Consider the following 14,112-nt stretch of genomic DNA (forward strand, 5'->3'; position numbering starts at 1 on the left):
TAGTTAGGATCAAACCCGGGTCTCTGGCGCTGTAAGGCAGCAACTGTACCTCTGTGCTGCCCGCGTGATGACAATGGAAAGAAATGTAATCAACCAAACTATTTTCACAATGGATGAAAGGTCCTCGATAGTCCAGTAGTTGATGTATGCCATTATCAATAGTCGAGTAAAGGTAGCTCCTGAATGTGTATAGTCGATAGATATACATGTAGCTCAGAGGAAAGATTACAAGTACAGCACAACATAATAAGCCATCACTCTCACTCAACTCCCCATACCAACAAAACAAAAAGATTACTTTAATATTGTGTACCTTCCACATTAAAAACATTAATATTACATTTGTTGTTGGATTGCAAATATATGCACAGATGCTACAAGTCTGAAGTTTATATTCCCACTACACCCATTACATTTCGAGCAATTTGAAGTATGCAAATCCATAAGCTGCAGACAGAAAGAAACTGATGTAGTTAGACACAAAATGCTAGAATAACTCAGCGGGACAGACAGCATCTCTGGATAGGAGGAATGGGTGACGTTTCGGGTAGAGACCCTTCTTCAATCTGAGATGCTGTCTGTCCCGCTGAGTTACTCCAGCAATTTGTATCTTCGGTGTAAACCAGAATCTGCAATTTCCTCTTACCCAAGAAACTGATGTACAAACAAATCAATCCTACAAGACTAGGATTTTCATGACGAAGATAAGGAAGTAAGGTGAGCAATGAAGTCCTACCACGTACCTTGCCAAGTATAGGAAGATCAACAGATCCCCAGGTGTCTGCTCCCCAGTGGACCAAACCTGAAGCAAAGTCAGCAGTAACCATCCCTGCAACTAGTTACAAAATTGCAGTTAGAACAAAGCTCTCTTTAATGACCTGATTATTTAAACACACACGACACATTTACATAATTCGGAAAGTAATAAACCTTAATGCCCCTTAAGTAATATTCCCATAACCGACCATTAACTTTAAGATACTTATTAAAACATCTGTTATATAACACATAATATAAAAATATATCACAAAGTCCTCAACACCTTAATGTGGCAATTTTTAAGGATTATTAACGAGGTTATAGGTGAGAGATTGAGGGACAGAATCATTTCGGAATATTTCTTAACCTAATTTTCAACCAGGCAGATCTCAATTGCCATCCTATTAGATTTGAAAGTACCCATGTCATTCTATTAAGAGTGAAATATGCATTTATGCGCAAAGCTCTCCCCTAGTTAATGCAGGTTAGATTCCTAAAGATCTTTTCATAGAATCAGAGAGTCAGTCATACAGAGTGGGAACAGGCCCTTCGGCCCAACTTGCACACACTGACCAACATGTCCCACCTACACTAGTTCCACCTGCCTGCATTTGGCCCATACCCCTCTAAACATGTCCTGTCTAAAATGTTTCTTAAACATTGCAATAGTACCTGCCTCAACTACCTCATCTGGCAGCTCGTTCTATACACCCTCCACTCTGTAGGAATGTTACAAAATGTTGAGATTTAAAAAATCAAGCCTGTAATTTATCCCATCAGGTAAAGCATTTAATTTGATACGTAATTCACTTTCATATCTTCAGTATTAAAGCTGTAATCGAGGACAGTCAGTTGACATAAAAGCCCATAACTTTCTTAAAAAAAAAAATAAAGAGAACTGATGGAAATTCAGTTATTATAGATTGAAGCATTCTGAAACAAATATGATATATCTTACTTGGATGACCTGAAATGAAAGCATATAATTAGTTAGTTACCTGATTTTAGATAATTACAAAATTGACCGTTGTGACATAAATAGTAATAATCACCTAGACTGCCTTGAAAAATCAAAAATGTGATATTCTCAAGATCAGAACTTTAATGTTATTGTAACGTTAAAACAAACAGTAAATGCCCAACAAAAAATTCATATTCATCAGTGTCATCAAATCAAATAAATTCATCTAAATTCAATTACTAGATCTAAACATCTATCCCATTCTTAAAAGGCTAAAATATTTTTTTAAATAGCCAAAAATTTTAAATAGACAATAACACAAAATATAGATGTTAGATGTTCTTATGACATGATTGTGCACATTTGGTTATCTTGTGAGTGGATTGTGATAGGTCAGAATGTGGCCGCTGCCATAAGCCCCGCGATATCGGCAAGCAAGACACGACCGATATCGGGGCCTAAATAACATTTTGAATGATTACGCAGAGTCGGATTGTCAAGGAAGACTCTCTCTAACTTCTACAGGTGCACAGTCGAGAGCATACTGACCGGTTGCATCGTGGCTTGGTTCGGCAATTTGAGCGCCCTGGAGAGGAAAAGACTACAAAAAGTAGTAAACACTGCCCAGTCCATCATCGGCTCTGACCTTCCTTCCATCGAGGGGATTTATCGCAGTCGCTGCCTCAAAAAGGCTGGCAGTATCATCAAAGACCCACACCATCCCAGCCACACACTCATCTCCCTGCTACCTTCAGGTAGAAGGTACAGGAGCCTGAAGACTGCAACAACCAGATTCAGGAATAGCTACTTCCCCACAACCATCAGGCTATTAAACCTGGCTCGGACAAAACTCTGATTATTAATAACCACTTTCTGTTATTTGCACTTTACCAGTTTATTTATTCATGTGTGTATATATTTATATCATGGTATATGGACACATTTATCTGTTTTGTAGTAAATGCCTACTATTTTCTGTGTGCTTAAGCAAAGCAAGAATTTCATTGTCCTATACAGGGACACATGACAATAAACTCACTTGGACTCATCAGATTAAAATGAAACCACACCAAGCAAGGTAAGATGTTAAATAAACTATAAAACTTTTGTTTTGTCCTGATGTTAAAGTCCTTGATGTTGATTTTGATCCGAGATGTTGAAGGCGTTATAAGTCGCTTTTAACTTCAATCCAGCGATGCAATTGTCCAGCAACTTTCCCCCCCCTTTTTTTTCATATAAATGGGAACGGAAGCGCAGAACGAATTTTCTTTATCAACTTGTAAGTCCGAGTAAATACCTCTCTGACAACCAATACAAACCTGAATTTTAATCCCCCCCCCCCCCCCTCCCCGGAATCACACACAGTGGCAGATCTGAAGCGCCGCTGATGGTAGGTTTTGTAACAACGCTACTCTGTGTGAAAGCGTTATCTCAGGTTCCTATTAAATCTTCTCCCCCTCACCTTAAACCTGTCCTCTGATTATTGATTCCTGTACTCTGGGCAAAAGACTGTGCATTTTACTCTGAGTGTCTACCTGATCTATTCCCCTCATGATTTTTTTTTAACCTCTTTAAATTACACTCAACCTCCTGTGCTCCTGCTTTCATTATTTAAAAAAAAGCAAAGCAAGAGGTGGAGCCAACTAGGAGACACCAGGAGGTGTGGATATCATGTAAAGTTAGAATCTCCTCTCAGTTAAGACAAAGTATATGAAAAGCAAACCACACTGGTTTTGACAAGCTGAAGCCATGACAAGTTCAAGTTCTTCATTAAATAGCCATTGCCACCAGATGCAGGCTATATCTCCTGAAATAGGTTTGCTAATTAAATCGCACAAGGTCACTAGTGGTGGTATTCTAGCTTGTAAATCTTATTTTTCTCCAAATAGCACTCAACAGCAATGTTTTTTTTCCTGCAGGCTTGGATAAAAGAGCACCTCGGACAATAGCTGATGATATTCATAGCCGATTACATTTGCTGTCAATGGACTGCAGACGCAATTAATCTAATTCCTAGGACGCCAATCACATTTTACACAATTGCTACTTACTCAGACAACCAATAACAGAAAGTAACTACAAGAATCATAGACAATCATGTGCAATAAAGCAAAGAATGATTGCTTGGTCTGGAAGGAGGACAATGTAATGGAGGCACAGTCATCTGTGTGATCGACAATAGACAATAGGTGCAGGAGTAGGCAATTCGGCCCTTCTAGCCTGCACCGCCATTCAATGTCATCATGGCTGATCATCCCCAATCAGTACCCCGTTCCTGCCTTCTCCCCATATACCCTGACTCCGCTATTTTTAAGAGCCCTATCTAGCTCTCTTGAAAGCATCCAGAGAACCTGCCTCCACCGCCCTCTGAGGCAGAGAATTCCACAGACATTTAACCAAAGATCTCGGAGAAAACCCACGCGGTCACGGGGTGAACGCACAAACTCCGCACAGACATCACCCGTAGTTGGGATCGAACCTGCGTCTCTGACGCTTCAAGTGCTGCAAAGCAGCAACTCTACCGCTGCGCCACCGTGCCGCCCTTCATGATGATGATGAATAATTCAGTTAAGGGTCTCATCAGGTGCATTTTTATGAATCATAATTCAATTTATAAATATTTATAAACTAAATTTATGTCTATTACTTACCAATTCCAATAAGAATCAGATGAAGGTGCTCCCAACTGAAGTTTATGAGCAGATGATACAAGTTCCAATTTATGAGACTGATGTTTAAAATAACACACAACCATTCCTGAAATCGTTTCACTGTTGGAAAGAAAAAAAGTCATCAACTAAGTTTGCAAACATGTAAATATCATCTACTTACCAGAAATCCTTCTTTGCTATGAACCAAATCTTAACTCTTAATCTTAACACCCTTCCAGTTTAAAATTTATATTCTACTAGAGCCTCCTCTGATCCCAGTTTGTAAACTTGAAACCTACTGCCTCAGGAAACTGGATTATATGGAAACATGTTTAATGTTAACAGACAGAACTTGAATATATTTTTATTAAATACAAATGTAAATTAAAACCAGTTGCCCCAGAAATAACACTTCATTTGGTCTATGCTATACGTCTGGGAAAGGAAGACCATGCTGTCCAATTTAGAATCCAACAATAATAAAAACAAAGTGCTGGAGAACTCAGCTGGTCAGGCAGCATTTCTGGAGAACACAGGCAGATGACGTTTCAGGTCATGATCCTCTTCAGTCTGATTGTAGTAGGTGGGGGGAGAAGAGGAGAGGTGGGATAAAGCAATGATAGATGGAATACATGTGGGTGGGGGGAGAAGAGAGTTTAATTGGCAGATATTTGGACATATTCCAGAGATAAAAAGGTAAACTGTGAGAATGTAGAAGAGGTACAAAATGTGAAGCTAGAGGAAGGCTATGGGTTGAAAAGGGTGGGGGTGTTAAAGTAGGGGAAAGGAAGAAATGAGTGTGCATCCAGATGGGACACGGGGGGGGGGGGGGGGAGAGAGAGAAAGAGGGAAATAGTTTGCAACAACATTATGAGCCCGAGATGTTGACAGATCATTACATCAAGATACTGTATATTCACAGCATGAAGGCTCTCAGATAATCTGTACAAACATTGGATATTGCTAGCCACAAATGTAAATATGAAAACATTGAACATCATTGCACACATGTTCAACTCCAATTCCTGTCATATTTAACAAAAATACTGTTACCAGACAACTCAAAAATAATTTTTAAAACTTGAAATATCATAAAAACTACAGGCACCAAAATGGTGTTTATTAAGGCTTGACCTAGTTGAGGTGCATTTATTATTAGAGATTTGTTAGTATAAAACCTTTTTTTTAAAAACCAATGCATAAACATTTAGCTCCCAAAATAAATAGCAAGTAAACCTCTATTGACAATAATACTTTTACATTCAAAAAGGTGTTGTTGCCACCTGTGTGTGTTTTTTTTTTTAAATGATTCAGGGTCTGAAACAAAGATGGGGTCCAAGCCAGGTGACTCCCTGCATCTGGTCTCAAAAGCAGATCTGCAATCATTCATTACATCGCTGCCTTCTTTTAAACCTTTACTCCAACAGCAGCACTAAATATTATTCCCTTTATTCTGCATCTGTACATTATGGACAGCTCGACTGTAATCATGTATGGTCTTTCCACTGACTGGATAACATGCAACAAAAAGCTTTTCACTGTACCTCGGTACACGTGAAGATAAATGTAACTTTAAAAAAAATCCTCAATCAAGTTAATCCAGTCACTGATGCCAGTTACTGTGTGTATTAAATACAGTGCCCCCCATAATGTTTGGGACAAAGACCCATCATTTATTTATTTGCCTCTGTACTCCTCCAGTCATTCCATCACCTTTGGAAACTTTAATTGCTGTTTATCAACATGAGGACCAAAGTTGTGCCAATGAAAGTCAAAGAAGCCATTATGAGTGAGAAACAAGAATAAAACTGTTAGAGACATCAGCCAAACTTAAGCTTACCAAAATCAACTATTTGGAACATCATTAAGAAGAAAGTGTGCACTGGTGAGCTTACTAATCACAACGGGACTGGCATGCCAAAGATGACCTCCACAACTGATGACAGAAGAATTCTCTCTATAATAAAGAAAAATCCTCAAACACCTGTCAGACAGATCAGAAACACTCTTCAGGAGTCAGGTGTGGATTTGTTAATGACCACTGTTCACAGAAGACTTCATGAACGGAAATACAGAGGCTTCACTGCAAGATGCAAACCACTGGTTAGCCGCAAAAATAGGATGGTCAAGGTTACAGTTTGCCAAGAAGTACTTAAAAGAGCAACCACAATTCTGGAAAAAGATTTTGTGGACAGATGAGACGAAGAATACCTTATATCAGAGTGATGGCAAGAGCAAAGTATGGGGGAGAGAAGGAACTGCCCAAGATACATAGCTCAATACATACATCCTACCTGCTCAAGTTCAAACAAATGCCTCAAAACTCATTGGCTGGCAGTTCATTCTACAGCAAGACAATGATCCCAAACATACAGCCAAAGCAACAAAGGTGTTTTTCAAAGCTAAAAAATGGTAAATTCTTCAGTGGCCAAGTCAATCACCTGATCTGAACCCAATTAAGCATGCCTTTTATATGCTGAAGAGAAAACTGTAGGGGACTAGCCTCCAAAACAAGAATAAGCCTAAGATGGCTACAATACGGGCCTGGCAGAGCTTCACCAGACAAGACACCCGGCAACTGGTGATGTCCCTGAATCGCAGACTTCAAGCAGTCAATGCATGCAAAGGATATGCAACAAAATACTAAACATGATAACTTTCATTTACATGACATTGCTGTGTCCCAAACATTATGGCGCCCTGAAATGGGCGGGGGGTGGGGGGGGCTATGTATAAACACTGCTGTATTTCTTAATGGTGAAATCAAAATGTATAAAAATGTCCTTTATTAAAATCTGACAGTATGCACTTTAACCACGTGATTTTTTTTACTATTACGAATCTCAAATTGTGGAGTACAGAGGCAAATAAATAAATGATGGGTCTTTGTCCCAAACATTATGGAGGGCACTGTAGTATTACGTTTCCATAAACAAATGGGTGCACAATATGTGCATTTGGAAATATAGTTGTAACGCAAGAAATGACTGCTTGAAAACAAAAATGGTACAATTCATATCAGTATGTTTTATTGTTACACTGAGTCATCACTGATTAAAAGCAACCCAAAATCAAGCACAGGATCCACGTCACTGACGGAGATGACCACATACAAGGAAACGCTAGGTATTTAAATAGCATCTCAATTTCAATAAATGTAAGATAATGCATTTGGATTGAGTAAAGACCCCATGATAGACAAATGTGTAATTGAAATAAAGGATCTCATTGAGATTCCCATTTTGGGAAAAAGATGTTGTACTTTTTTGTATTACTGGGGTATTCCATTTGCCTTAATACACGAGGCAAATCAACCAGCTTCAGTGAATTTGTTTGCCTTGTATCTGTCCCTTTCTCCAGCATCTATATCAAAGCAAGCAACTCCATTGGATCAGACAAAGCAAAGCCAAAAGAGATATTAGAATAGCTTTAGAAAATTTTGAAGTATTTTAACAAGATTAAAGCAGGACAAGCAGCAAGCTAGAGACGTATAAAGAAGAGATCTTCAGAGTTTATGGCTAAATGGCTGAAGTAACAATCTGACAAGTTTTTATTGTTTCTGAACATTAAAGTGTTTATAATTTACAGGAGAGCACTGTTAAGTGTTTACAGTTTAAAATAAAACTTTCAGATGGGCATAAAATGGTTTCAGATACTAATGAAATGCAGATAAGATTTCAACCAGTGATCTGGCCAATAGATTCCTAAACCATTACCAAGTATTACCAAGCAGATTTTCAGGTAATTTTTATTACTGTGCAAGTTGTCTTCATCATTCCTGTTTTAAATATGTTTTGAACTCAGTGTGTGGAACAGGAATTCAATTGATTTAAGAAAGGCAACTAAATTTGTCAGCAAGAATACAAGTTTGCAGATTACCCCAAGATTGCTAGTGTCACGGACTGTAGGGAAGGCCAAGTAGGCAGCGGGATATAGATCAGCTGCAAAAATGGACAAAGAAATGGCAGGTGGAGTTTAACCTGAGCATGTGTTAGGTATTGCACTTTGGGAGATCAAATACAAGGGGAAAATACATAATTAATGGTAATTAACAGCATTGATGATCTTGGGGTCTAAATCCATAAGTCTCTGAAAGTAGCAACATCAGTAGAGTGGTAAAGATGGCATATGATATGCTTGCTTTCATAGATTAGGGTATGGAGGACAAAGTCAGAAAGTCATGATGCAGCTTTATAGGACTTTGCTTAGGCTGCACCTGAGTGTTGCATGCAGTTCTGGTTGCCCCATTACAGGAAGGATCTGGTGGCTTGATAAATGGTGCAAAGATTTACCAGAATGATGCCTGGATTAGGTGGTATTAGCCACGGGGAGCTGTTGGACAGACTGATTGTATTCTCCAGAATGCCAAAGGTTGTGTGGAGACCCAATAGAAGTATATGAAATTATGAGAGGCATAGATAGGAGAGTCAGAATCCTTTTCCTCAGGGTGGAAAAATCAGATTGTCGAGGTCATAGATTTAATGTGAGACGGGCAAAGTTTAAAAGAAATGTGCAGGGGTTTTTCTTATATACAGAGGCTGATGATTGCACCATTAAGGGTGGTGGCTGAGGCTGATAAGATAATAGTATTTAAGAAGCTTTTGGATAGGCATACGGGTATGCAGGGAATGGAGGGAAATGGATTATGTGCAGGCAGAAAAGAGTTGATCTTGGCCTAATATTCAGCACAGACATTGTGTGAAGGGCATGTTCCTATTCTGTACTGTTCTATGTAATTAGATTTGGCTGCAGTTAGATAATGGGACTGACTGTAGTATAATAGAGGGCTGACCATTGCTCATTTCCTTCCCTCCCCCACACAAGAATCAGGCAGATTAACTTAGTCATAATAGATAAAATCTTACCTCATTTTGTTAGCTTTATAAATGTAATGATCAATACATCATGGTCTCCTTTATGGGAGGCCTCAATAAGTCACCCAAGTGATGTACAGGTATCTACAGAGCACTGATTATTTATAGCATTCTTCGCCCTCCAGTCAGAACGCAAAAAAGTACTCCCATCTACTTAAAAAGAGACTTTAACTTGATAGTGTTGCGCTAGAAGCCTTGTATGAATCCTTGCTGGTGCTCACCAAACAATGGAAGACCCCAAAGACGTAGTGTGGAGAGACTGCCTGCGAGTGCTTGGGCAAATGGTGTGGCTGCAATGCACAGAGCTATGGTGCTCAGGTCTGTGCCATTGTTAGGGACTACTTGCAACATGTGTTGACAGTCTGCCCCTCTGCCACGGTCTTTTTCATCCCCTGTTAAAATATGATAAAATCTGCTGTCTCACCCCTCTGCCTGCATGGCACTCACTACCCAATCCAGAGATTTCTTGACGGTGACAACTTCATCAATGGAGACTATCGGATTCAATCGATCCATCCACACAGTAGCTTCTGACAGCACCCCAGCAACAGCCCATACTCAGTGCAGCTTCAAGTCTCACATCTCAGCTCTGAGCGGCCACACCACTTGCTCAACACCAGCCCTTACAGACAGCCTCTCCACACCAAGTCTTGAGTGATTAATTACTGGGGTTATGCCAGATCCCTTGCACAGCAGTGACTGTGTTGTCCACTACTTACGCAGCTCATCATGCAGTTACCTCTACAACAGGAAGACTAAATTAAATAACCCTCTGCTCTATTCATAAGCAGTCCCAAACAGTCAGTCATTTGATAATCTAATCCTACACCCTACAATATCTCAGCAACATTTTTGTTCCAGTGCAAACTTGAGCAAGAGATCTCCATTTTCTGGCAAGGCATTACACAGCCTTCCAGATCAACGCTGTGTTCAATTTGTATCTTATCCAGGATCATTATTTACTTTGTTACTTCTCACGTTACTATTCCTTGGGGACTTACACCATCAACTGTTTGTTATTTAATTCCCCTGGCAATAACTAACTTTTAATCAGTTATTAAAACCCTCTCTCTCCATTATTGCTACTTAACCTTTTCATTATGCCTAGTATAACGTTTACGTTTCCATTGGAACAGCCTCTACCACTAATATCCCCTCCCCATCACAAGACGGCCTCTGCAAACCCATCCGCAAGAGTGTTTGCTTTTCGCGTAATCACCCCATATTCCCTATTCCCTACCCATTTCCAGGAGTACTTATTCCCTATCCAGTGAGAGGAGTCCCTCAACCCCAATATCGCTTTAATCTCGTTTTGAGGGGCATTGAGCAGCACCAACAAAAATGCTGCTGAGAGATTGTGGGATGAAGGATTAGATTAACAAATGACTGACAGCCTGGAACTTTTTTATGAATAGGGCAGTGAGTTCCTTAATGTTGTACACTTAATTTTATCTTCCTGTTGTAGAGGAAGCTGCATGACAAGCTGTGTATGTAGTGTGCAAGATAGTTATTGACATTCTGTGGTGCAAGGGATCTGGCGTGAACCCAGTAATTAATCTGTTGAGGGTCGTATATGAGGAGATGCGTACACACACCACCACCCAGTGTGCAATAATTCCCTTCCTTGACCAGGCTGTCTACAAGCTTGGTCCCAGGAGGTGCCCCCTACTCGTTGCTGCCCGCCATGGATGGAAACTCCTCATACTTTGAGCCCCCATTCATCTAGTCCCAGCCAATTCCTGCTCGCTGCCATCACAGGCCTGGAGGCCCGAGCCGATGCAAGGTTCAGAAGTTCTGCCATTCTACTCTGCCATTCAATCACGGCTGATCTATCTTTTCCTCAACCCCATTCTCCTGCCTTCTCCCCATAACCTCTGACACCCTTAGTAATCAAGAATCTATCAACCCCTGCTTAAAAATATCAATTGACTTGATCTCCACAGCCTTCTGTAGCAATTATCATCTTCCAAAAGGAAGGTCCTTTTATTCTGAGGCAAAGGTTTCTGGTCCTAGACTCTCCCACTAGTTACATCAAAGACATGTATTCCGTTTCTCAGCATATTTGTTACATGAATCCAGCACCAATAATTCAATTTGGACACAAAAAGATGGAGTAACTCAGCGGGTCAGACAGCGTCTCTGGAGACGTTTCTTTTTCTTTTCTCCAGAGATGCTGTCTGACCCTCTATGTTACTCCAGCTTTTTGCGTCTATCGTCGGTTTAAACCAGCACCTCCAGTTCCTTCCTACACCAATAATTCAGCAGTGGGTAAAGTTACCAATTAAGGGACAGAAGTTTAGGGGTAACATGAGGGGGAACTTCTTTACTCAGAGAGTGGTAGCGGTGTGGAATGAGCTTCCAATGGAAGTGGTGGCGGCAGGTTCGTTGGTATCATTTAAAAATAAATTGGATAGGCATATGGATGAGAAGGGAATGGAGGGTTATGGTATGAGTGCAGGCAGGTGGGACTAAGGGAAAAAAGTTGTTCGGCACGGACTTGTAGGGCCGAGATGGCCTGTTTCCGTGCTGTAATTGTTATATGGTTATATGGTTAACAGATTCACCTTAAGATGTCGAGGCGGGTCAGTATGTCCAAGGCCACCCGGCCCTGCCCAAAGAAAGGTCTCGACCCGAAACGTCACCTATTCCTTCTCCCCAGAGATACTGTCCTGTCTCTCCCGCTGAGTTACTCCAGCACTTTGTGTCCATCACCGCCCGGGGGCTGGGCTGACATGGGCTGGGCTGGAATGGACTGGGCTCCCTCCCTTCACCACCTCCAGTTTAAATTCCAGTTGGAATATTTTGGAGGACCAAGTAACCAAGAACTTTGGACTGGACTGGGCTGGAATAGACTGGGCTGGGCTGGAGTGGACTGGGCTGGGCTGGAATGGACTGGACTGGAATAGGCTGGGCTGGGCTGGACTGGGTTGGGCTGGGCTGGAATGGGTTGGGCTGGAATGGACTGGAATGGACTGGAATAGGCTGGGCTGGGCTGGGCTGGACTGGGTTGGGCTGGAATGGAATGGACTGGGCTGGGCTGGGCTGGAATGGACTGGGCTGGGCTGGGCTGGAATGGAATGGGCTGCCGTTGTTGCCGCCGCCGCCGCCGCCGCCGCCGCCGCTCACTCACTCACTCACCAGGAGAGTAGAGCTGCGCCAGCTCCTTGGCCCCGGGATGCTGAGAGCCCCAGCGGGCAAGGCCCGTCCCCTCCACGTCCCTCTGCTGCTGCCGGCAGTCTGGCAGGGAGGCGCAGGCCGGCTCCCCGGTAGCCATGGACGACCCGGCGACGCGATAGAGGTGCTGCTGGTGCTGCCGCTCCTCCTGACTCGCCATCTTTATCCACTCCCCTCCCACCCCCCCCACGCGCGCGCGCAGGCACGCACACACAAACCCCGTGCGCGTGCGCGGAGGCCAATCGCCGGTCCGGCCAATCAGCGTCTCTTCCTCCTCCCCCCCTCCCCACACACACACACATCGGGCCGCTGTCCAATGGGAGGAGACGGGTGGGATTTCTCCACCAATCAGAACAGCCGATCTCCAGGTCTTTGTGGCCAATCAGAGGCGGCTGCGACTCGTCGTCAGGTGCAAAGATCCTATAGCGGAGCTCTGCTCTAAGACCTTTGGTCAGGTGAGCCACAAAAATGCTGGAGAAACTCAGCGGGTGCAGCAGCATCTATGGAGCGAAGGAGATAGGCAACGTTTCGGACCGAAACCCTTCTTCAGACTGATGGGGGGGTTGCGAGGAGAAGAAAGGAAAAAGGTGGAGGAGGAGCCCGAGGGCTGAGGGATGGGTGGAGACCGCAAGGGCTAACAAAATTGGGAGAATTCAATGTTCATGCCCACAGGATGCAGACTCCCCAAGCGGAATATGAGGTGCTGTTCCTCCAATACCGCTTGGGGAGTCTGCATCCTGCGGGCATGAACATTGAATTCTCCCAATTTTGTTAGCCCTTGCTGTCTCCTCTCCTTCCTCAGCCCTTGGGCTCCTCCTCCTCCGTTTTCCTTTCTTCTCCTCGCCACCCCCCATCAGTCTGAAGAAGGGTTTCGGCCCAAAACGTTGCCTATTTCCTTCGCTCCATAGATGCCGCTGCACCCGCTGAGTTTCTCCAGCATTTTTGTGTACCTTCGATTTTCCAGCATCTGCAGTTCCTTCTTAAACACAAAAATGCTGGTGTGGCTCAGCAGGACAGGAAGTATCTCTGGAGAGAAGGAATAGGTGACGTTTCGGGTCAAGACCCTTCTTCAGACTGAAAGTCACGGGGAAGGGGAAATGAGAGATGTAGACGATGATGTAGAGAGAGATATAGAACAATTATGTAGCTTCTTCCCTACAGCCATCAGGCTATCAAACACTACAACCTCAAATAGGCTCTGAGCTACAATAGACTTATGATTATTGTGCTACTATTTGGTTTTTGAGCATGTGTGTGTGTGTGTGTGTATATATATATATATGTGTGTGTGTGTGTAGATATATATATTTGTGTGTACTTGTAAGTGTGTATATGTACACACTGAACTTTTTTTCTCTCGTTTATCATATTGTTTACAGTGTACTATGTTTACATATTCTGTTGTGCTGCAACAAGTAAGAATTTCATTGTCCTATCTGGGACATATGACAATAAAACACGCTTGACTCTCTTGACTCGACGAATGAAAGATATGCAAAAAAAAAAAGTGACAATGATAAATGAAACAGGCCATTGGCACGGGTGTCAAGGGTTATGGGGAGAAGGCAGGAATATGGGGAGGCAGAGATCAGCCATGATTGAATGGCAGAGTAGACTTGATGGGCCGAATGGCCTAATTCTACTTCTATAACTTGTGAACATTGTTACCCCTCCTCCATTGTTATATGTTTGC

The 14,112-nt window shown here is 42.3% G+C and overlaps 1 protein-coding gene across 2 annotated transcripts in view; it reads right to left on the reverse strand.

Annotated features, from left to right (window-relative positions):
- The window catches only part of LOC116986221 (ubiquitin-conjugating enzyme E2 variant 1-like), a 69,185-nt gene extending 56,582 nt beyond the window's left edge, over window positions 1–12,603 (reverse strand). The window contains exons 1-3 of one of the 2 annotated variants that reach the window (XM_033041528.1): window positions 12,384–12,603; window positions 4,372–4,491; window positions 744–835 (exon numbers count right to left, since the gene is read on the reverse strand). In XM_033041528.1, coding sequence (XP_032897419.1) covers window positions 744–835; window positions 4,372–4,491; window positions 12,384–12,579 — 408 coding nt within the window. In that variant the 5' untranslated portion in view covers window positions 12,580–12,603. The remainder of the gene's footprint in view (window positions 1–743; window positions 836–4,371; window positions 4,492–12,383) is intronic. The other variant, XM_033041525.1, reaches the window with a different exon arrangement.
- Window positions 12,604–14,112: the final 1,509 nt, after the last annotated feature.

Source organism: Amblyraja radiata, chromosome 23 (genome assembly GCF_010909765.2).
Source record: "Amblyraja radiata isolate CabotCenter1 chromosome 23, sAmbRad1.1.pri, whole genome shotgun sequence".
NCBI classification, from domain to species: Eukaryota; Metazoa; Chordata; class Chondrichthyes; order Rajiformes; family Rajidae; genus Amblyraja; species Amblyraja radiata.